We start from the raw sequence: 21968 nt of genomic DNA, 5'->3' as shown, positions 1-21968 counted from the left end.
TGTTAAGAATTAGTCTGTGGATCTAGCTGGAAGTGGTTCCCACTATTTCAACTGAGTGTCACCAACGTGCAACATAGGTTTACTTCTATGACTAAATTGCCTGCAGTTCTCTGATTTTCTTTTAGAACAGTCTAAACTGCAAATGTGGAGAACTCAGTTTTCATAGTTAACATTTTCATTCTTCCTTTTTAAACGAGGTGGTTGAATGTGAAGAAACAGAAGAGCTACAGAAGATGGAACAGAGGTATGCTTTACATCTGCTCCACTCCTGCTGTTCTTATCCTTTCCTGCAATATTTTTTCAATGTATTATTTCTTTCCCAAATATTTTTGAGGGTACTTTTAATACTGCACTCAGCAAGCAGTATTTATTACATAAACATTACATTTTTAATTTTTTTTACGTGGCGTATTTTCTTCTTAGAAGAAAGATACTATCTCTGTATTTCTGGTTGTGCTTATTTACACACTTGGCTACAAATGTTTTGTTGTTGATGATGAAGAATTTGAGATTTTTCAGAAAGATGTGTTACTTCATTTCTTAAAAAAAATAAATAAAATTAATGAATGTCCCTGCGTTGGTGTAAAAAAAAATAAAATTACTAGTAAATGCAGATTACAATTGTAGTCATTGGATTATAACAGCCAATGATACAAAATTGAGGGTTTCTTTTGAGGAGCCTGACATTTTATGTTTATTCTAAGTGAAAAGGGATGTAGGATGCATTTGAAATGCTTTTTTAAACATGGTGTATTCCCAGCTTATTTTTGTTTTCATATTCTCAAATAGAACTACTGTTGTAGGTAGATGCTAATTTGGTAGATTTGTTTAACATGCATGTATAATTTTCCTTATTGCCATAGGTTTTTTGTCAATATGTATATGTGATCTGCCAGTCTCCAGTGGATGTTTCATTTTCCTTTATTGTTGCTGTTTTGTTTGTGAAATTTTATGCTTTCCAGGAACAAAGTTGATTCCCTAAGTGTCCTTGTTATTTACTGAAAGATTGTTCCTTTCTGTCTAGGCTGTTAGAAGATGTACTTCACTATATAAACACAGTGGCATCCTCAGTGGAAGGAAACGCAGACAAACCAACAGCTAAATTTTGGAGGGTTCTGCTTAGCAAGTCCTATGATATGCTGGATAAAGTATGTCTTGTTGGCCTTTGTTAGCAGCAGGACATTCCTGCTTTTATTTAACACAGTTATAACTATCACAGGAATATTTTTGCTGTATTAGTAATAATCTTCATTGTATGATGTATCGTTGTTTGAATTCATCTAAGAGCTTTAACAGCTACCTATGACAGCTTAGGCAGAATAAGCAGAAAATGAAGTCAGAAATGCCTATTTCATCTAGTTTGTATTCTGCTGGCTGGAAGCAGTCATTTTACTGCCTGTCTGGTGGAGAACAGTGGCCTTTTGGCAGTATTTCTCACTGTTAACTCATAAAGAGATTTTAACTAATGCTTAAAGAATTGCTGTACATTTCCACATGGAATTTAAATGGAATTTAAATGGAGAAATATTCAGTATGTTTTTCTTTCTCATCTTTTTTTGATAGGAAGTGTAGTTGTAGAATTGGACTGACTGTCCAGTAGCATTAACAGTGCTGTGAAGAAATGTTTCAGTCTTCCTATGAACAGATTGGATTATTTAGCTTACCTGTGAAGTATGTAGAGTTTTCATGAGATACATTCACAGGGCATCACTGAAAGTATTTTAAGGGAAGGAAGGATAAATGTCCAGGATAGATATAAGAACAAAGAAATTGCTGAGAAAATGTTGAAGCTCTTGGGTATTGGCTAGTTAGCAACCAGTAAAAGCATGTTTAAGTGCTGTAACTGGAACCTCCTTTGTTTTTTTGCTTGTCTTAGATACAGCATTGCTGGCCTATCCTCTTCTTTCATTCTGAAACCCATGTAGAAAGTTGAGAGTTTGTCTGCCTTACTTGAATTCATAGCACTGTTCTGTTTGTGTTCTCCTACAGGTCAATGCCTTATTGCCAACAGAAACCTTCATCCCTGTAATTAGGGGCCTAATGACAAATCAGCTCCCATCTGTGAGACGTAAGGCAATGGACCTTTTGAACAACAAGGTGCAGCAGCGCACAAAGTGGCAGAAGAGCCAGGTGAGATGAAGGGATTAAATCAGTTCCTTTTGCAGAAAAACAGAGAGATCGTTGTAGAATGGTTTGTATTGTGTAACATCAAGTACCAAGGCTGTCAGGCAGCCATTGAGAGAGGCAGTGAGATGCAAGCTACCTGCCCATAATTAATTATTACCTTACAGGATCTGAGTTCTAACTGCATGTTTGAAGTGTGTTTTCTCTTGTGGTCTCAGGTCCGGCAGCTTTTGGAACTAGTTCCTGAGCTCATTGCTATTGTGCAGTGTAAGAGAAAGGAAGAGGAGGAGGAGCAAGTCATCAACAGGCAGACTGCTCTATTCAGCCTCAAGCTGCTCTGCAAAGGTTTTGGCACAGAAAATCCATTGCCATTTGTACCTGTTCTGAAAACTGCCATTGATCTGGTTTCTTCAGAGAAGGAGGAAAAGAACGTGATGGGAAGTGCTTTGCTCTGTATAGCTGAGGTCACCTGTACACTGAAGGCCCAAGCAATCCCTCAGCTTCCAAGGTATTGTTGGGTTCTTTTGAACAGCAGCAGTCTGCCCATGCATAAAACATGCATGGGATAAAAGATGTAGATAAAAGCAGAGGCATTTGTAATGCTTGAAGCACATCCTACCCATGGAACTAAGTTAGCAGGCAAATTGTAGGAGACTTTTACAATAGCTGTTAGGGATTCTGTTACCCTACTGGAATTGCTTATATTTAAAAGCACAAGAACCAGTACCATTGAAAACACTGCACGTTATTATTTTGTTCTGCCTGCTCAAGAGGAATGCAAGCATCTAACCTGCTGTTCTTGAGATGAATAGAAATTTCTTAAATGTCATTAAATCTTTCAGTAAATCTAACACCTTCACTATCTGTGGAAAAAGAACAGTACAGAATTTTGATTTTTCCCGATTGCACATGTAAAAATGGATGTGAGAGTTGTCCCTAATGGCTCGAAGGTTCTCTTTTGAGATATTAAATGTGCCTCCAATGGTCAGTGGTTTCACTGTTCTGGATTTACGCTCGGTTTTTCACAGGCTTATGCCAGCACTGTTGAAGACTTTAAAAAATAAGAAGGAGCTGATCTCCAATGAGATTTACTTGCTGAGTGCCGTGACTGCTCTGCTGAAGGTTGCCGAAACATTACCACACTTCCTCAGTCCTTACCTCACAGATTGTTTGCTGCAGGTGAGCCATCTGACTTGTGCAGATATGTATGGCTCCTACAAAATTGTTCCAGTTCCTAGAGGCTGAAGAGATTATTATTTTTTTTCTCCCTTTGAAACTGAAGTAGGAGTCCGTGCCATCCATTTAAGTGGCAGTTCATTACCTGTTACTTTTTCCGCTCATGTTCATACCCGCATCACTAAGATACTGAATATGAGTCTGCTCTTCCCTCTCATAAGTCGTAGTTTGCCTCTTTGGGAGCAGAGCTGAATCCTGAAGGATCATTTTGTTGTGTCCATTATTTCATCAACACATCTGATTCTCTAGTTGAAGCGATTCTGACCCTCTGCCACTGACACATGCATTTTTTCAGTCTGTCTTCTGAAAACAAGACTGTACACAGATATCCCACTGTAATGTGATGCAGGTGATACGGGCAGCAATTCCAAAATGCTTACCCTTGTAAAATTTGTAAAAATAAGTTGTTACATAAATTCTTTAAGTTGTCTTAGTTGCCTGACTTCTGCTGGATCTCCTGACAGGTTGTCCGCTTGGAAAGGATTGCAGTTGAGTTTGGTCCTTCTTCCCAGCTAAGCTTGCGTGTAACATCATTGAAAACTATCCTAGCTACAAAGCTTGCTCCCAGAATACTCCTGCCTGCAGTTACTAAGTGTTACAGTGAAGTGGCGAATACCAGGAAGGTGAGAACTTTTCATTCTTTTGCATTGTAACTTACTGTAACTTGCTCACCTTTCCCACCTGGGGTGGGAAAGAGAAATGGCAGAGCAAAGGAGTGGGGGAAAAACAGCTTGATTTAAAGACAGTTTAACTAGTGTAAAAGAAACAAGCGGTGCAAAAGCAGTCATTTGCACAGGCAAGACAGATGTCCAGGCAGTCCCAAGAAATGGCTTCCTTTTGAAAAACTCTCTTGTTAAATGATTAATGCATCAGAGATAATCGCATTTGTAAACGCCTTGAACGTGAGTTAGGAGTCGCTTTCATTTAAGCTTTGCTGCTGTTTCTGGAGGTGCAACCCTTTCAGAATTGACTAGTGTATCTCCAGGGAGGGAGGAGGGAGAGCAGATTCTCTTCAGAAGTATTACTAATGTAACTGCTCCCCCAAAACAGTACAGTAAAAAATGATTTTATTGTTAGTATTCTTATGAGTAAACGCAAGCAGTGCAAAATCGGATCACCCTATTTTTTGTTTCTTGTGTCAGTGTGACATTTGTCTTTGCCTTGCTTTTGTTTCAGCAAAACTGCCTGGGTCCCCTTATGAATGTTCTGAAGGAGCACATCATCGTGATGGAGAAGGAGCACCTAATATCCCATCAGGCAGAGCTGACAGCATTTTTCATGAAAGCCCTGGATTACCGAACAGATCATGCCGAGGTAGCTTGGTTAGGGGAATGAACAGAGGCAGCTCAGCTTGTATGTGCCAATTCTGTTGGGTTTTCTTAGAGCTGTAAATATTGTGTTCTGAAATTATTCTCAAGGGTAGAGGGGTGCGTAGGTTTTTTGCCTGAGTTGAAAAATGTTTTGGAAGCTCTCATTCTTACATTTCAGACTTGGAATTGTGCTTTCTAATTTTTTCTAGGATGATTTGGATGAAGTTGGTACAACAGAGATGTACATTATTGATTGTCTAATAAGTATGGTTATGAAACTTTCTGAGGCATCTTTTAGACCCCTTTTCTTCAAGGTAAGGAGCTTAAATATGGTCAGTATCAGCATCTTTGTATTCTCCAGCACACAAATACAGGAACGAGCTAACCTGCCATTCACTTTCAGCTTTTTGACTGGTCCAAAACTGAAAGCGCCCTAAAGGACAGACTGCTGACATTCCACCGGTTAGCAGACTGCATTGCAGACAAGCTCAAAGGTCTCTTTACCCTGTTTGCTGGTCACTTAGTGAAGCCATTTGCTGAGACGCTGAACCAGCTCAATGTTTCAAAAACTGGTAAGTCTTCAGTTACTGTCTACAGAGAAGCACTGACAGACAACTGTTGAAATTAACTTCACAGCACTTACCTTTCACTTATTTTCTCTTTCTCTCATAAATGGAGCATCTTTCGTATTGTGACAGCCTCTGGGCTGCCAGTTACCAAGTTGAAACACAGGAAAACTTTCAGTGTCAGTCCCAGTGAGTTCCATGAGAATGAAACTGAGTAGAAAGAGGGTGACTTGCTTCTGGCACTTGCCCTTCCTTTTGTTTGTTGTTTGTTCCATTTGTTCACTTGATGTGCCAGCCTACTGTTACTTGTTGCACTTAGACTCTCTTCTACCTACTAGCAAAAATCAATACCACACCTTTTTTTTTTGGTATGGGGAACTGTTTCCTTATTCTGTTTGTAGTAACCTACATAAATTCTCCATAGCTACAGGTACAGCCATGAAGTTTTCCTGTAGCCTCTGAGTATTTCCTTTTATCAACCAGCTGGTTGTGCATTGCAAAACAGACCTACTAGGGAATTAACTAAAGGCCAGATAATATACTGCATCCACTTTCATTACTGTAAGTGGGGACTACATAATTGCTATATTGTACAACATTTAGATGTGTTTACAACTCACAATATTTCTAGCTTATACATTTCTCATTTTTGTGACTTTTCTTTCTCTGCTCCTCTGTTGATATACAGACGAAGCTTTCTTTGACTCTGAAAACAGCACTGAGAAGAGCTGTTTGCTGCTACAGTTCACCCTGGACTGTCTGCATAAGCTGTTCTTGTTTGATACCCAGAAGTTCCTGAGTAAGGAAAGAGCAGAAACCTTGATGATGCCTCTAGTTGATCAGGTATTTACAAACTCAGAAGAGCAATCTGTGTCAGCTATTTTTTTCTGTCTGAAGGATTTAAAAAAAAAAAAAAAAAAAAAAAAAAAACCAACAGCCACCTCTGAGGCTTCAATTCTCCCCCTTCATACAAAAGGAGTTTTCTGACACAGCAGCGTCAGAAAACATTCATTGCCTTTCAGTTACTGATGATATTGTTACACTTAAAGCTTTGGATTACTAATTCTTTTATCCCCTTTCTGAACTTTTTCAGTCCTCAAAGTTTATGCATGTTGTTCAGCACATTCCTACTGCTGTACACTCTTTGACCCATCCCTTCAGTACTTGAAAGCCTATGCTAGAAGAAGTACTTTGAACTAGATTTATCTGAGCCTGGAGCTCTATGACAGACACCTTACTTCCACAGCTGGAGAACATGCTTGGAGGAGATGAGAAGTTCCAGGAAAGAGTGACAGCACACCTGGTACCCTGCATAGCTCAGTTCTCAGTGGCAATGGCAGATGATTCTCTTTGGAAACCACTGAATTACCACATCCTGCTGAAAATGAGGCACACTTCTTCTAAGGTTGGGAGCTATCAGAAAGTATTTTTCTCTGTTGCATTACAAAATGTTAAGTGTCCCCCAAAATCAAGTGGGTTAGCCAAATCACTACTATGCTACCACCAAGTTCCAGAGATGTACACAACTTAGGCTTCTACTCTTAGTCTTATTGAAGATCTTCAGTATAGTTGGCTTGTGTGGGTAGGAGATTGTTGTTCATTTTACTTGGTAGCTGTTTGAATAAGAACTAACCTGTTTATTTATAAGGAAAAAAAGGTACTTCAGAGGGGAAAATGGAAGATAGTTATTTAAGTAACATCAGAGCTGTTTTCTTTTTTATAAAGGTTTGGCATGACCTGCCTATTTGACTGGTTATATCATGGGGAATGATTAAAAACAAGGTTTTTAACCTTGTGCTAAGTTAAGACATTGTAAAACAGTGGAACATTGTGAAAAAGTGGCATTGTAAAGGGAAGTTGAAGACTTTTGTCAGCTAAGAAACATAGCTGCCTCTTGCAACATTTTCCTTGTATAATACCTTAATCCAGATGCTGAGATTTAAGTTAGCTTAGAATAGTCTCCTTCAGTTGGGAAAAGTCTATTTAAAAGCTAGGTGTGTTTCCAGGAGATGGAAAGAAGTCGGAGATGTTTGTTTCCTCACACAGATTGTTCTGTTTTAGGTCCGATTTGCTGCTCTGCTTGCTTTGCTCGAAGTTGCAGAAAAACTGAAGGAGAACTACCTGGTCCTGCTACCAGAATCTATTCCATTTTTAGCTGAGCTTATGGAAGGTAATATTTTAAAATGACCTTAGTGAAGGCAGGCAACTGGCCTGTGACCAAAACAAATACAGTCCATATAATTCAAAGATTCAGACAAGATAACTGCTGTAGTTGCTGTAAGTTACATGCATTAGTATACTGTCACTTAAACTATGCAGGCTGCAAACTGGAATGGGTCATATCCACCCCCTTCCTAAAGTTCAGTTAGCTAAATTATTGTCATTTCCTCAGTGTTAGAGCCTCCCAGGTTGCATATTTTAGATCACTGTTACAGTACAAATGAATTGCCTACCTCCTGAGCTACTGACAAAATACTTCTGAACAATTTCAGACCTGGTGTTTGAAGACTGTTTCAAACCTTGAGGGATGAGTTCTTCCTAGGGTAGCTTTGTAATCACTCTTCCATTTATTCCCTGCCTTCCTTCTTTTTCTAGATGAATGTGAAGAAGTTGAACAGCAGTGTCAGAAAACAATTCAGCAATTGGAAGTCATTTTGGGAGAACCACTCCAAAGCTACTTCTAAGTTTATCCCCTTTGTTTTTATACTTTGTCTGTAACACAGGGCACATGTGAAGTTAACACAATTCAGACAAATTGTTGTAGTGATTTTTATCTGATCTAAGATCTTAACTTTTTAATAAAAAATATCATCAGAACATGGCTTTATCACTTCTGGATGATCTGGGGTTCACTTTTTTTGTCATCAGATGACTTCCCTTAACATTAGGAAACCAGAGTAAGCTATAGACAGATACCATTCACTGACAGACAACATGTGGGACTGTCTGTGAATATCCTGTGGCTGTGATCTGCACTTGCTGTATGTCAGGGCCATCCTGCTACATCAGTAATCACTGAACACATACCCTGCAGTTCTGATAATGTACATTTGTATTATTTTTATGAAGTAAAAAATGAACCTACTGAAGATTCTGAACAGAAAGCTACAAGAAAGTCCTGAAAGAAAGCAATTCTACTCATGCTGATGTTCACATGAGAACATTTCACAACTTTTAGAAAAATAAAGACAAAAATGTACAGGTGGTATAGCAGCCCTTACCAAGTGGGAGCTGCCTACAGGCTTCTCTGTTCCAGTCAGCCAGCTCAGTTTATCCTTAGAGGACAGCACATGAAGGCCAGGCCACGTGTGGCATAGCTAAGATGCAGGCCTACTCACAGTGTCTGCTCTGCAGATCTGTAACTCGGAGTGGAAACGGGCCTCAAGTCAGGGCCCCCTTGGAGAAAAGGATAAGTCAGTAAGCAAAATGACACAAAACAAGGCAAAGAGGGATTGTAACTATTTAACTACATTTGGAGAAAAGCATAGTTCACAAATGTTATTTTTATTTATGCTTTTTGTACAGTTAATGTAGTAGTTTAACAGCTTTTCAGGTACATTTTATTCTCAAAATTTTCACTCCTTCAGTAGCTGTTAAAATAAATAGAAACAACCCTCAGGCAAGCACTGACAGCCAGCAGCAACTTACTTATTTTTAAAAATAAGCATATATAAAAATTAAGACTGACAGTTGTAAGGAAAACTGATTGAGTAGGAACTGCTTTTTTAAACTAGCGTTTTAATGCAAGACTCCAAAAGGATTTGTTCTCTGTTCTACTGATGAGAATCTGAGTCTCAACTCAGGGTGTCTAGGTTCATACATTTTTACAGTGAAAAACAGATACAACTACTTTAGTCCCTGAGCAATCTCAGCACAGCTGGGAGCCATTTCTGATCAAACAAGCATTCCAAAGTCCATACATTAGAACCAGCTAAATTATTTTCATTTGTTTCACTTTGGAAAACTGTAAGCTAGAAATGCTGATCTGCATTTGATTTAAGCCACTTACAAGCAGGAGATGACATACTGAGGAGTCAGAGAAGGTACTATTGCAGCAGCAGGCTAAGAAGTTGATCACATACCTCCTTGCCTTCCATGAGAGCTGATGAGTCAGCTTCTTTTAAAACCAGTCATGGCAAAAAAGTTATAATCACTAATATAAATCAAGCAGGATATATTTTATAATCACCCTTTCAGGATAGGCATATCTTCATATTCTATTTCAATCTAATTTCTACTTCACTTTGAATGCACACTGTTAAGGAATGACTAGTCATAGTTAATCATACTGAGCACAATTGTTAAGACACAGTACGATGCACCATTTCATATTGCTAGGTTCAGTAATGCAGGTGATTTATCTGAGCAGACATTTATCTTGCCAGGATACTGGAAACTAGTGGAGGATTTAATCTCGCAGCAGTTCTGGTACTCGCCTAACTCAGACTGACACAGAAGCCTGGATAAAGGCAGGCTCAGCATGAGTTGGTTTGTTTGTATTTGACAGAAGAACTGTTGTAAGAATGGGGTTTCATTCATTTAGTACTGACTGAAATGAACTACCAGCTCCTCACATCTAATAACTGAACATCTCCTATGACTTCCAGTAGGTTGATCTTTTCAAGTTGTTTAAAACGATGCTTGTACTCCAGGGTGTGAACACCATTGACAGCAACTTTGAACTGGTGGGCATCACAGAAAATGATCAGCTGAAAAGAAAGAACAGTTCAGTTAAGACATGAAAAACAAGCTGACACTCTACTGTGGAGTTGGGCAAGTCCTGCTTCTGATATAAATTCTGATACATTACTTTCATGCAAAAGAAACAAAAAAAGTGAAACATGAATAACATTAAATTAAAACTTTGTCCTGAGCATGCACTGAGTTCTTGCAATTATATAGAAGAAAACACAAGGAAATGGCTGTCATTAAAACAAACTCAAATCTTTGCTTCCCACAATCCTATTAAATCCTAACATTAAGGCATCTGAAATGCAAGAATAGCAGTTTCATTCCAATCTGCATTAGCATGGCATTTTTACACCAGTGCTACTGTTCTTTTAGCAAAATTACAACTCTGACACTGCATTTCAGTTAACCTTACCTCAAAGTACATCCCTGGACTGAAAGGGAAATTAGCGATTTCCTTTTCTTCTTCTCCCCAGCTGTCATGAAGGTAAGAATTTCTTACAAAGATTTTATTCTTCAGTCGGGGATTCAGATGTAATGCAATGTCTTTTGAGTCACTTGATTTCAGATTTATTGTAAAGCTGGAAGACATTTTTAAAAATAAGTTTATTAGACCAAGAGTTAATAAACATGAAGCAGTCCTTGCTATTCACGAAGCCCTTAGGCAATACTCAGGTCTGCTCTGGAGCCAGGGCTGAAATCCACCTAAGAACCAACCAGGCTGTCTCTGGCACAACCTTTGCTAAAGAAACAGATATAGGACCATAACTCTGCTCCATCTGCTTCATCGCTCACAGCCTTCTGCTCATCTCTCAGCAAAGAGATTCTGAGCCAAGTGCTGTCCCTACAGCACTAGGCAGAAACACACTGTGCCACTTGTTCCACTATCTCTCCTCCATATACTTGTGCAATGGAGAGTGGGAGGCTTTCTTTTACCCGAAGACATTATACTTGTACTTCCAACAAACTGGATGGACTCTAAGAAAAAGTTTGAGGACTCTCTGCATGTGCAACATCAGTGGGACAGCACGCATACAAAGCATTACTCCGTAGACAGAGTAGCTCTGCCCAGGCTGACCAAAACATCCTGCAATCTGACATGATCTCCACAGCAAAAGGCTCCTATGAGGATAGCTCAGGAGAGGAGGGGCCAGGGGGAAAAAAAACAACCAATATGTCAAAGAAATGCTTCAACATGCTGCACTGACCTCACTGCATATGAAGAATATTCTTATCACCAAATTAACTCCAGCAGTCAGGTCATTTTCCTCCTTTTGGAAAGCCTTGAGCTACTTAGTATAGATATGAAATACAGCAACTGCCACACTTTGGAGCTATCAAGTCCTCTCTTTCACAGAGAACAAGGAACGCTTACGGTTGTGTGACTTAAGTGAAAGGCATTAAATAGCTTAAAAATACTGTAAAAATCTACACATCTAAAGCACAAATGCAAACAGCAGACAACCCAACAATACTTTAACTCCCAACAGCCTCTTTACACATATAAGACAGCATTTAAAATGTGCCAATAAGCTTTTCAAGCCAAAAGAAGAACAAATGCTTCTATGTCAGTATCTATTCTCCTATCCAATTCCAAGTCCATTCAGACTTGCAGATGAGATCTCTAGATCTTGTGTCCCAGTAATAAGGTAAACTGTTAGGGCCATACAGCTGCAGGAAAGGTGACAGATGTTCTGAGGAAGCAGAATTGGGATGCATACACAAAGCAAAAAAGCATGTTCCTTGTCATTTGCACTTAGTGCTTCATTTTTAGGCATGTTTCTACAGAGCCCAAACCACCTTTAAAGTGAAAGTCCATGCTTCAGTGTGCCATTTCCTCACCTTTATTTTGACCACATTGCGCTCCCTTTTCTTTCTTTAAATTCCATGGGAAAGTAACATCTTTGCAATCTGTTGTTTCTCATTTCCTATCAAAATGATAACTCATACTTCCCTATCAGCTTTTACAATGAATTGTTGTCAGCTAGGCACCTTCCATCTCTCATCCCCAAGGTCAACAAAAAGTATTCAGAGAAATCTTATAACGTGCAGCATTTAAGCACATTAGCAACTCATTTCAGTCATTCATTTTTTGTCCAATTTTGACACTCTCCTCACTCTCAGATCTCTGAAAAATAAAAGCTGTCTTTGTACTGCATGTGTGCTCACATGCCTTGTACAATGGAAAATTAGAACAGACACAGAACCTCATAAATGATGCATGTTGAGCAGGAAAGACAATCAGATTTTACCTACACTTTTCCTCAGTGGAGCTGTTAAGTCTTTTCTAAAGCAGCATCCTGCAGGTTCCTGAGAAAATTGCATTGTAGTTTCAAATGATTTCAGATGCAAAATGGCAAGTCAGTAAGGATATACCAAGGCAATAGAAAAGCTTATTCCTTCTCAAGAGCAGGTCAGTTAACAACAGAAAAATCACTAAGATTTACCTCTTGGGGTTTTTATTCACTTCTCCTTTAATAGCAACTGTGCATCCTGGATGAAGTGCAGAAACAAGTTTCCCAACATAAGGAACTCCCTGGAAATAGAGCACCAGTGAAAATAAGACTTTTTTTTTTTTAACATACATGCTGAGTTTTACTCAGGAGGAAAAAGTCCAGCCTACAGTTTCACATCTGTGCTCACAGCTAAAGCTACTCCCATTGCTACATTCCAGAATATTAACACTACAGCGATGAAGTTACGCAAAGACAAATAAAACAATGCTTACTTCCCCCCCTTCCAACTTTTCCACTGTGCTATAAGAGGGAAAAGGAATGAACGGCAAAAATAAGTACTTGGTGTTTTTCTTCTTTCAAGTCCACCACTTGCAAATAACAATACTGCCTAGAATTTGGTTTAAGAATACTAAGGAAGGCACTGTTAAATGACAAAGCAACTAAAGCACTGCCTGCAAATCCACTTTCTCCTTAATTCTATTTGTATCTATTGCTGACTTCCAATCCCTTTTCATTTTGAATGTGGCTTTTACTCTAGCCTGCATGCTATCCTCCTGTACAATTTTTTGCAAAAAGATGAGCACTCACTCTGCCTATGCTCCTTGCCAGCTGGGTGCTAGCTAAAACCAACCCTAAGCTGCAATGCTTACCATCCAGCCACCTGAGGCATATCCAGGGTAAGCACAGATCAGTCACTAGGAGGGGTATGTAACAAGAGCAGTCCTGAGATGCACATATTAACTTAAGTTCATCTGAATTGGTAGGACTGCAAAATATTTTTAAACACAAGTTGTTCTGCAGTAATCACTAATGTGAAGAAACTAAGCATGTTTATTTGAACAAAGGTTTTGGTATGACTTGATCCTTTCTTTAAAGTTTAAGGCACTCTACAGTTTATTCCTCTACTTAGGGCTACGAATACCATGTTTGGTATGGTTGTTCTTTGGGTTTTCTGCATGGTTTACCAAATAGCTTTGTATTTACTGGTACTAACAAAGTGAATCGCTCTAAAACCTCACTGATGAGCATTTCCCAGGTGATTCTCAATTCCCTTGTTCTGTGATTTTCTTTTTTCCCCTTGAATAATCATGGGTTTTGTTCATTTTTACTCCTCACAAGTCTACATGAGATACTTACAAATTGCAAACCATCTGGCACTTCCCCCTACAAAACGAAACAGAAAACGTTAAGTAACTTATCAGACAACAGGGAGACTCATTCATTCTTTTACAAACATACGTACATTTTCTGTGTTTATCTTTGTTACTCCTACAGATGATGGCTGAGAGCCTTGTACAGACTGCAGAAAGAGAGATATTTACATGTCATTGCTAACACCATAGAACATAAAGGTGTTTTAGAAACATAATGGCTCTGTGTTGCTTTGAAGGTTGAATTGTTAATGTAGAAATTAGGGGCTATGGAACAAAAAGACTGCCAAGCCTCCAGAAATGCTCCCCCCCACAAAGGAAAAGTCTTAAAAAAAAAAAATCAATTGCTGATGCCAAATCAAGACATTCAAAGATGCCCTGGATTTAGCTGGGCAAAGCTGATTTTTCTTTCTTAGTATGATGCTACGTTTTGGCTTCAGGAGAAAAACAATGTTGATAACACAGCGTTTCCAGTTTTTGCTGAGCAGCACTGCACAGAGCCAAGGACATTTCAGTTTCCCAGCTTCTCCTACTACCTGTGAGGGGCTGGAAGTGCACAAGGTGCTGAGAGGGGACAGAACTTAGACAGGTGACCTAAGCTGGCCAAACAGACATCCCATACTATATAATATCACACACACACAAAAAAAAAAAAAAAAAAAAAAAAAAAACCCACCAACCAACCAACCAAAACTTACAAAATGACCAAGAAGTTGACTGGGCAGGCAACAGCTGATCAGGGTACGGCTGAGGGCACTGGTGGGTAACTGGTGAGCAATTGCTTCTGCATCTTCTTTTGTATAAAATACATAGCATCACTATTATATTTTTTCCTCTTCCTGTTCTGTCTTACTGAACAGGTTTTATGTTTTTTGTTTTGCTGGGTTTTTTTTTTGTTGTTTGTTTTTTCCAATTCTCTCTTCCACCCCATTGAGGGACAAGTGGACTGTGTGATGTTTAGCTGCTTGCTGGGTTGAACCACAACAAAAGACCACCTCATTACAGTTTGAATCCTTATTTAACAGAGCACTCCTAACCCATTAGTATCTGAGGATACCTACTCAGCTTCCCTGGCTGGTTAGAAGTAACAGCAGGGCAGATAGACAGATGGTATGGGGAGTGGAAAGGTGGGAGTGTATTTGGAACTCCTGTCCACTTCCCATATCTCTGTCCCTTTCCACTGTGTATTGTATAAACAATATAGGCACGCACAGATAAAATTCCAGCCTATCCACAGCATATTGCATACAGTTTATTTCAGGATAAGCACTCACTCTTCCTCCTCAGAAAAGCACACACTAGAAGCAAAGACAGAAAGGAAATAATCATCTTTGTTCCCTCCTCTCTTCCTCAAAGAATATAGAATCAGTACCACAGACTAAAGAAACTCTTTGTTTTGTGCTTAGGACAGAAATGAATGTACTGCACCTGCTTGTCCCCAGGCTCTTCTTAGAACTGGCCCTCCAAGACAGCTTTGATGCATCATTTCTCTAGCAACATACCTGAGCCCAAGTGGCAGGGCTTATAAAAAAAAGTCTGTACATATGCTTTACAAATGGTCAATGAATAGACTTCTCTTTAAAGCTCAGGCTCTGCTTTGGCCAGGCCCAAATCTTCACTTTCCTTTAGAGGAGGTTATTAGTCTGGTGACCTGAAATAGACCTGGTGTTTGGCAGCAGGAAACTCAAGCTTTGCCCTAATGCAGTGAAGGCAGGGCAGAACAGACCAAGCATATTATATAGAAATATAGGCTGCCTCAATGAGCAGCTAGAAGGAAGGGAAGGCATTTGCCTTCTTTACCTCCCTGGTATTTACAACCTCCCCTTTCTGCTCTCTCATTCTTCCAGATCAAAGGATCACTCGCTCTTTTCTGCACTTCTTCTCTGTTGGTTTACTTTCTCCAATAGAGACAGCAGTTGAGAGGCAGGGACCTTCCTTATTACAGAAGATATACTAAGTAGCTGCTTTTTTTAATCATCTTTTCACCATAAATCCTACTCTAAAGTTTAGCAAGACAGAAACGGAATCTTAAAAGTCAGCTGTTTATAAAACTTACATTAGAAACAAACTCTATACTTCTGATCTGCACTTTGCCATATATTCCAAGAGTATCTATCCTTTCAAGTCTAATTCTGTGATTGTAGAGCAGCAAGTGCTTCTTGTTTACAGACACCTAAGGAGACAAGGAAAAAGAATAGGAAAAGTCACATTACACAGTCTGTGAATCAAATTATACTCACATATCTATATTTTCAGTGCTGTGGTACAGAAGCAGAGAGCATCCTGGAAATTTCAAACCAACTAAGTTCAGCTCATCCACAATTAAGTCTCTCTTTCCATTACTGTGAGGGATATTTGATTTATTTGCATTTCATACCTTTAGCTTTCATTGCTTGATCACTTATGACTGTGGTCATAATATGTGGTCACCATAACCTAATTGCTCTGCTAGCAGTCTAACAAAGCAAGAAAATGCACCGCATATTTCCATCAAGAGGACTGTTCTATGCTACTCACAAAACAGGTTTATTGTATGATGTTTTACAGACGAGAACAGAAAAATGGAAAAATCATTAGACACAGCAGAAAGTTACTTGCCTACTCATGCAACTTTGAAGGGAACTGGGCAAAATGAGGTGTGATTTACTTAGCATCTCTTCAAACAAAAACTCCTGAACTTTCCTATAATTAGACCATACTAGGTAACAAAGAAACCAAGGCTTCCAATCATATGCCTCTCTTTTACTGATCTGACAACTGGAACAAAAATCAACCCAAACTCACCTGGAATTTATCCTTCAAAATCATGATGACAATCTCAAATGGTCTCCCTTTTTGAAAAGGCATCTCATAAGTGATTTCCTCCCAGCCCCATTTTTCTCTCTCCAGGGTGTTGCAAACAACACAGCCAGACCATTTGAAGCGGGGGTTAAAATGAAAGGCCACATCAGCTCGAGGCTTTATGCTACTGCCACACTGCAAATCCACCTGGAACCTAAACATAAAAATAAGACAAACTATGCTTAACTCAGTGTGTCAAGAAATCATGTACAAGTTCAACTGATAACCTCTTCAGAGAAGTATACACATGTCACGTGGAATGACATGACAGAAATGATGTCAAAGCACACAAGCAAAACCAGAGAAGAGAGGATCTATGGAAAACAAAAGTCATTTTATCCTCCAATTTTCATCACAAAACTTTCATAAATGGCTTAAGCTTGTATTCTCTGTGACACTACCACTTCAACTACAGATGAAGTCATCGTCTGCTATCCCACATAGAACATCTAGAAACATTTTATTCATTACAGGTTTGTTCACCTGATGACAATTCACGAAGAGATACTGTAGTTACTACCTGTCTGCATCATCAGGAACACTCCCATGTATCACAATCAGCTCTCCAGGAACAAGGCCACCATGAATTGTCCCAACATAGGGAATGACCTAGAGGGAGGGGGAAAAAAAAGACAGAAATAACAGTCTGTCATGGAAACAAAATACATAGTTTTTTAAACAATTTTTTTAAATTTAAATATTTTTAAAAACTTTAATTTTAAATTGAAGTGGTGCTCTAGCACATTAAAAGGAAGACAACTAGTACTCCATTTAAATGAAACACTAGTAAAGCATTAAATATCTGCCATGAACAGATGGAAAAACCAAGACTTTCATCACTGAAGATCAGCCTTCCCAGATAAATTAAAGCTAAACATTTACAGCCTTCACACCTAGCTCTCAAAAAAATAACAGCAATACTTTACTGCCTCACTTTTGATAAAGAGAACTCCTCTTCAAATTAGGTCATTGTCAAGGACTAGCTATTGTCCTTTGGTGCTTGAAGGAGTTATCTCACACAAGTTTGGTTGTTTTTTTTTTTTTTTAAAAAAAAAACACTAGACTACAGCTGCTGCCTTTTTGCTTGTTCTTTCTTGAAAAACAGAGATTGGAAAGAAAATGACTCTGGCAGAGTGGGAATGGCAGCAAAAAAATCTCTGAAATCCAAACTGTTGTTCATTTCAATCTTCTGTCTCTCTCCTTCCCTTCTCTGCTACCCACATGTTGCACGAAACCTCTCTTCGCAGTCATCTTCTACATTAGAGATATCACAGACATGCTTCACAAGTATTATAAGCTCACAACTGACCAAATTCTTAAAAGTCTTGTGGATTTTACTGGCTCAGCTTGCTGCAGTAGAGGAAGAGGAAAACATGGAATTAGATGTTACAAGTGAAAGAACAAACAGACTGATGGAATTCATTTGTTCACTTACAGCAGTGTAGTAGCTTAGTTCCTTAGTCTAGAAGTTGTACAAAAATGCTCAATTTTATCCAAATAAGAATAAATACACTTTGTGTATTTTCTGTGCGTAATGCAGTTTAAACACACTGTTCCTGAGAGGGACAGCAGCTTTGAGAATCACAACAGGGTGTAAGTTACTGGTTCAGTCTCCAAAAGATGAACCAATAAGAAACATGCAGACACAGCCCAGGAATGCTGGAATTTGAATACTCCAGTGGGTCAAAATTATTTATACTTGGAGAAGACATTGCAGCAAGAAAACTCTCTTACATCCAGAAGGATATATTTAATAGAAAAGGTTAGCCATCTTTTGTCTTGGAATTTGCATAGTGCTAATAGAGCATTTCCTGGGCATAACACTACAGACTTAACGAGGCTCCATCATTACAGAGCATGCCTGTCATTTCCTCACTTCTCAAGAAGTGTGCTAATTTTAAATCACCATTGAGAATATAACACTTGTTACACTATTTGATTTTCCTTCATCCCAACTCTCTTACAAGCCTCCAGAAGTTCCCCACAAAGCCAACTAGCCAACACTCAGTTTAAAAGGCTTCAAAAGATTAATTTGCAGACTTTGTCTGGAGGCTCTCCTGAGTTTATTGGAACACCCTTTCACACCTCTGTTTCTATTTTCCAATCCCAAATAATAATTCTTATTCTCTTGCTAGGCTCTTGATACCTTAGCCCCAGTTTTACCTCTTTATGTTCTCCAGCTTGGTCTTGTCACCCACCATACTGATCATTTCCCTTACAGCCATCCAGTTTTGCTGAACTCTTCCTCTTCTCCTTACATAGGGAACTCCACCTGTACATTTACTAATCTTCCTCTTCACATCTCCTCTCCTTCTCCACCAAAATCAGTCTCCAAAACCCCTATCTTCGTCCCTCCTTTTTGCAATTCAGTCCTTGCAGCTCTAGTTCCATCTCCACACAGCCTTACTTTTTCTCCCAGATAGATTCTTGTGAAGAAAGCCAAAGCCATTTCCCCATCACACATTTCTATCCACTTCACAAGCAATGGAATTGAACAATCAGTTGCATGTGAAGGCAATGAACTGTATCAATGCAAAGCTATAAGAGATAAGGAAGTCCTGTACAGGTGTGTGACACCAGACATTTCACAGAGATTCTATATAGACCCAGTGTTTCTTAACATTCTGTGCTGGAACTATGACAAATATCTACTCCCTGAAGGCTTAAAAGAACTGTTTTTAAAGAGAAAATGAAAAGTACAGCTCCAGCCCATTGCTCATGCCGTTGCAAGGCCATTGCTGCAGAACACAACTAAAGAAATACCAGAACCTATTAGGACCTTCCTCAAACACCCGATCAACACCAAGAGCTCTCAGTAACACTCCCAACCATAGGAATGCTCTGCTAACCACTGACATTAAAGAGCAGAGTTCCACTTCCGGGGGAGGAGTTGTTGACATAAGAGTTACCGGGTTACTGATTTTCTTCTGCGGTCCATCCAAGGACATCATCTTCCCTCCTCCAGGTCAAGTCTGTCAGTCCTGTGTGACCTCTCTCAGAGCGTATTCTGAGGTTCACTGATCTGGCTGCACCAAAGCGTGGATCCCTTTGAAAAACCAAAAGTCTTAATCAGAAAAACAAAAATGGCACTACATGAAGTTAAATTCTCCAAAGTATATTTTTAAATATCTTTCCAATAAGTTTGGTCAAGTTTTGAAACATCAAAACTAAAGGCTTCGTTAAAGAAGTAACATGCCATCCTAGCAAGGGACAATGCACACAGGTACACAGTTTTATCAGCTGCTTCCTGAGATTATGTATATTGAGACAGAATCCTGTATAAAAATCAGTATTGCACAGGGCAACACGGATAACCCTCAGATAGGCCTTCACTACTCTCCAGCTGACCCCTGCTTGCAGCCTAGGAAAAGATCCACAGTACAAATGTGTTTTCCCAAAATAAACAGCTATTTTTCATTTGGTGCTGTTACCCTTGAGTAACCTGGCAATAAGTGCTAGGGGATGAACTTCTTTTTTTCAGCTTTATCTTACATGAAGCTAAGGGATACTGGCCAAAGACACAGCAGGAAGTAAAGGGTGTTTCTTCTCCCAACACACACAGTTCCTAAATTCTACAAATAACTACAGAACTAACTACAGAACTCTGCAAAACATGCATTAAATAAAAAGAACTAATAAGAAAAGAAAAAATAGCTTGTAAGAATATCCAGCTACATTATCATTTCTTCAGCACATCTTCTAAGAAAGCGATCAAAGCTCACAAGCCAACCTCAAAACCATGGTTGTTCTTCCATGCACATTCTGGAGAAACATCTTAAGTTAACAAGCAAACTGTGTGGTGAAGAGTGGCAGGCAAGGAAAAAGAGAAAGGAAGAAGTTTTATTGTGTGAAACTGCTAGGCACTAAATAAATAGTCTGTGACCTTCTGCAATGACTCATCAGTGGCATGACCCATTGCAACATCTGGCTTATCTTGAGGGAAATTTGGGCCAGAAGGGCATTATCTCTCCTACTCAGGACCAGCGTCTAAAACACATTTTAGGGAACATCAGTGTTGTATGTCTGGCCTACCCTGTGCACCTGTTTTGCCCCTTTGATCTTCTCAGAGGATATCACTACAAATTCACAACAGGAACGTGATAAAGCAGGAAAATCCCACTATTTTTGCTTTTAAATAAGGTACTTGAGGCAGCACAAGAAGTAGTTCTGAGTATAACACTGTCAAGCCCAACACAAATCAAAGAAACAACTCCCAGATCTAAAGCCTGCTGCACAACAGCCTGCTCACTGTGCTTTCCTTGGCATGCAAATAAGTCTCCCTAACAAGAGCAAAGAACAGAACCATAGCCACAATTTAGTGCCATACAGCTGAACTCTTAAAGACATCAATCCTGGCACGCTAGGTGGCAATATGGCCAAGTGACTGGTTTGGCAGTTTTATGGGAAAGGTGACAGCAAGGAGGGGAAGCCACAAGTCAGGCTCCATGTAGCTAAACAGGAGATGGGCACAGAACTGCCAGGTCCTGTGTCATCTTCCATCACAGAACTGCTGCCTGGAAATGCGACAGCAAATTCTGAGCCTGCAACGCTAAGACAAGGTTACTGCCTACATGTCTAGAATTGATGCAGATGTGCGTGCTGGGCTGTTATCTCACGGACTGCAAAGCAGTTAAAGCCCGTTCGGTGGGAAACAAGGAGTCAGAAAGGCCATGGCTGGCTATGGCACCGGCACCTTACAGCACACAGAAAACGTCTTTCAGAAGGACAAGCCAGGCTGGGGGCAGTAACTACAGCAGGATTTTATACTGGGGCACACGGGATTTCTGAGGAAAAGGAAAAAAAAAAGAAAAGTAAAAAGCAAAGAAAAACAAAAGCAAGATACTTCAACCAGGGCCACGATCCCCAACCCGGCAGGACAACAAGCTATCGACATCAGAGCCACGGAGCAACCGGAACCGGCTTCATCACTAGTGGAAGCCTTAAACCTCGGCCGCTCTCCCCACAGTCCCCACACGGGCAGACGCGGGCTTATCGCCACTCTTCCCCCCCCAGGACCGCCCGACACTCACCTCAGCGCCCGGCCGCCTCCCGACACCGCGGGGCCCAGCCCGCCCCGCGCACACATCGCCCCGCCCCGACGCGTCACCGCCGCAGCTGCGAGCCGTCCTCCGGCCGCTGCCAACGTCCGCCCGTGACGTCACCGCGCCGTTGCGGCCGGCGGAGAGACAGAAGGCGGGTGGGGTGTGGCGCGGCGAGGGCAGGTCCGGAGTTGCGGAGTACCCCGAGTTGGAAGGGATCGTCGAGTCCAAATCCCGGCACCACGCAGCAACACCAAAATCCCACGTCCTACAGCGACGCCCAAACGTTCCCTGAAGCACTCGGGGCCGTGCCCACCGCCCTGTGGTGCAGCACCTGTCCCCAACCCCACACCCCTCCCCTGCCGCAGCTCCATGCCGTTCCCTCGGGCCCTGCCGCTGTCACACAGAGCAGAGCTCAGCGCTGCCCCTCCGCTCCCTGCGAGGAGCTGCAGCCGCCATCGGGCCTCCCCTCAGCTCCTCTGCTATGAGCACACCCAGGAGCCTTCAGCTGCTTCTCACACCTGCTGCCCTCCAAAGCCTTCACTATCTTCTCCCT

General features: G+C 40.4%; 2 protein-coding genes across 5 annotated transcripts in view; one reads left to right on the top strand and one right to left on the bottom strand.

The window, feature by feature from the left end:
- The window catches only part of HEATR1 (HEAT repeat containing 1), a 33971-nt gene extending 26020 nt beyond the window's left edge, over positions 1-7951 (top strand). Inside the window, exons 33-45 of one of the 2 annotated variants that reach the window (XM_052681415.1) lie at positions 198-244; positions 1025-1148; positions 1990-2130; positions 2343-2632; positions 3153-3303; positions 3825-3983; positions 4537-4674; positions 4880-4984; positions 5074-5242; positions 5925-6079; positions 6483-6641; positions 7298-7406; positions 7832-7951. In XM_052681415.1, coding sequence (XP_052537375.1) covers positions 198-244; positions 1025-1148; positions 1990-2130; positions 2343-2632; positions 3153-3303; positions 3825-3983; positions 4537-4674; positions 4880-4984; positions 5074-5242; positions 5925-6079; positions 6483-6641; positions 7298-7406; positions 7832-7920 — 1836 coding nt within the window. In that variant the 3' untranslated portion in view covers positions 7921-7951. The remainder of the gene's footprint in view (positions 1-197; positions 245-1024; positions 1149-1989; positions 2131-2342; positions 2633-3152; positions 3304-3824; positions 3984-4536; positions 4675-4879; positions 4985-5073; positions 5243-5924; positions 6080-6482; positions 6642-7297; positions 7407-7831) is intronic. The other variant, XM_052681425.1, reaches the window with a different exon arrangement.
- A 770-nt stretch (positions 7952-8721) lies between these two features.
- Positions 8722-21530, bottom strand: LGALS8 (galectin 8). 3 transcript variants are annotated; one of them, XM_052700716.1, is made up of 11 exons: positions 21404-21463; positions 21067-21157; positions 19283-19419; positions 16894-16982; positions 16317-16527; positions 15589-15705; positions 13625-13681; positions 13519-13545; positions 12373-12461; positions 10341-10506; positions 8722-9945 (listed from the first exon to the last, which is right to left on the bottom strand). In XM_052700716.1, the coding sequence occupies exons 3-11, from the start codon at positions 19322-19324 to the stop codon at positions 9796-9798; spliced, it is 948 nt and encodes a 315-aa protein (XP_052556676.1). In that variant the 5' UTR covers positions 19325-19419; positions 21067-21157; positions 21404-21463; the 3' UTR covers positions 8722-9795. The 3 variants fall into 3 exon arrangements, with proteins under 3 accessions (XP_052556676.1, XP_052556667.1, XP_052556684.1); XM_052700707.1 differs by lacking the exon at positions 21067-21157 and having other exon boundaries at positions 21404-21530; XM_052700724.1 differs by lacking the exons at positions 13625-13681; positions 21067-21157 and having other exon boundaries at positions 21404-21530.
- Positions 21531-21968: the final 438 nt, after the last annotated feature.

The sequence above is a fragment of the Tympanuchus pallidicinctus genome, unplaced genomic scaffold (assembly GCF_026119805.1).
Source record: "Tympanuchus pallidicinctus isolate F22 unplaced genomic scaffold, pur_lepc_1.0 scaffold1, whole genome shotgun sequence".
In the NCBI taxonomy this organism is placed as follows: domain Eukaryota; kingdom Metazoa; phylum Chordata; class Aves; order Galliformes; family Phasianidae; genus Tympanuchus; species Tympanuchus pallidicinctus.
The sequence above is the reverse complement of the archived record's forward strand: the minus strand, read 5'-3'. Positions and strand labels throughout refer to the sequence as shown.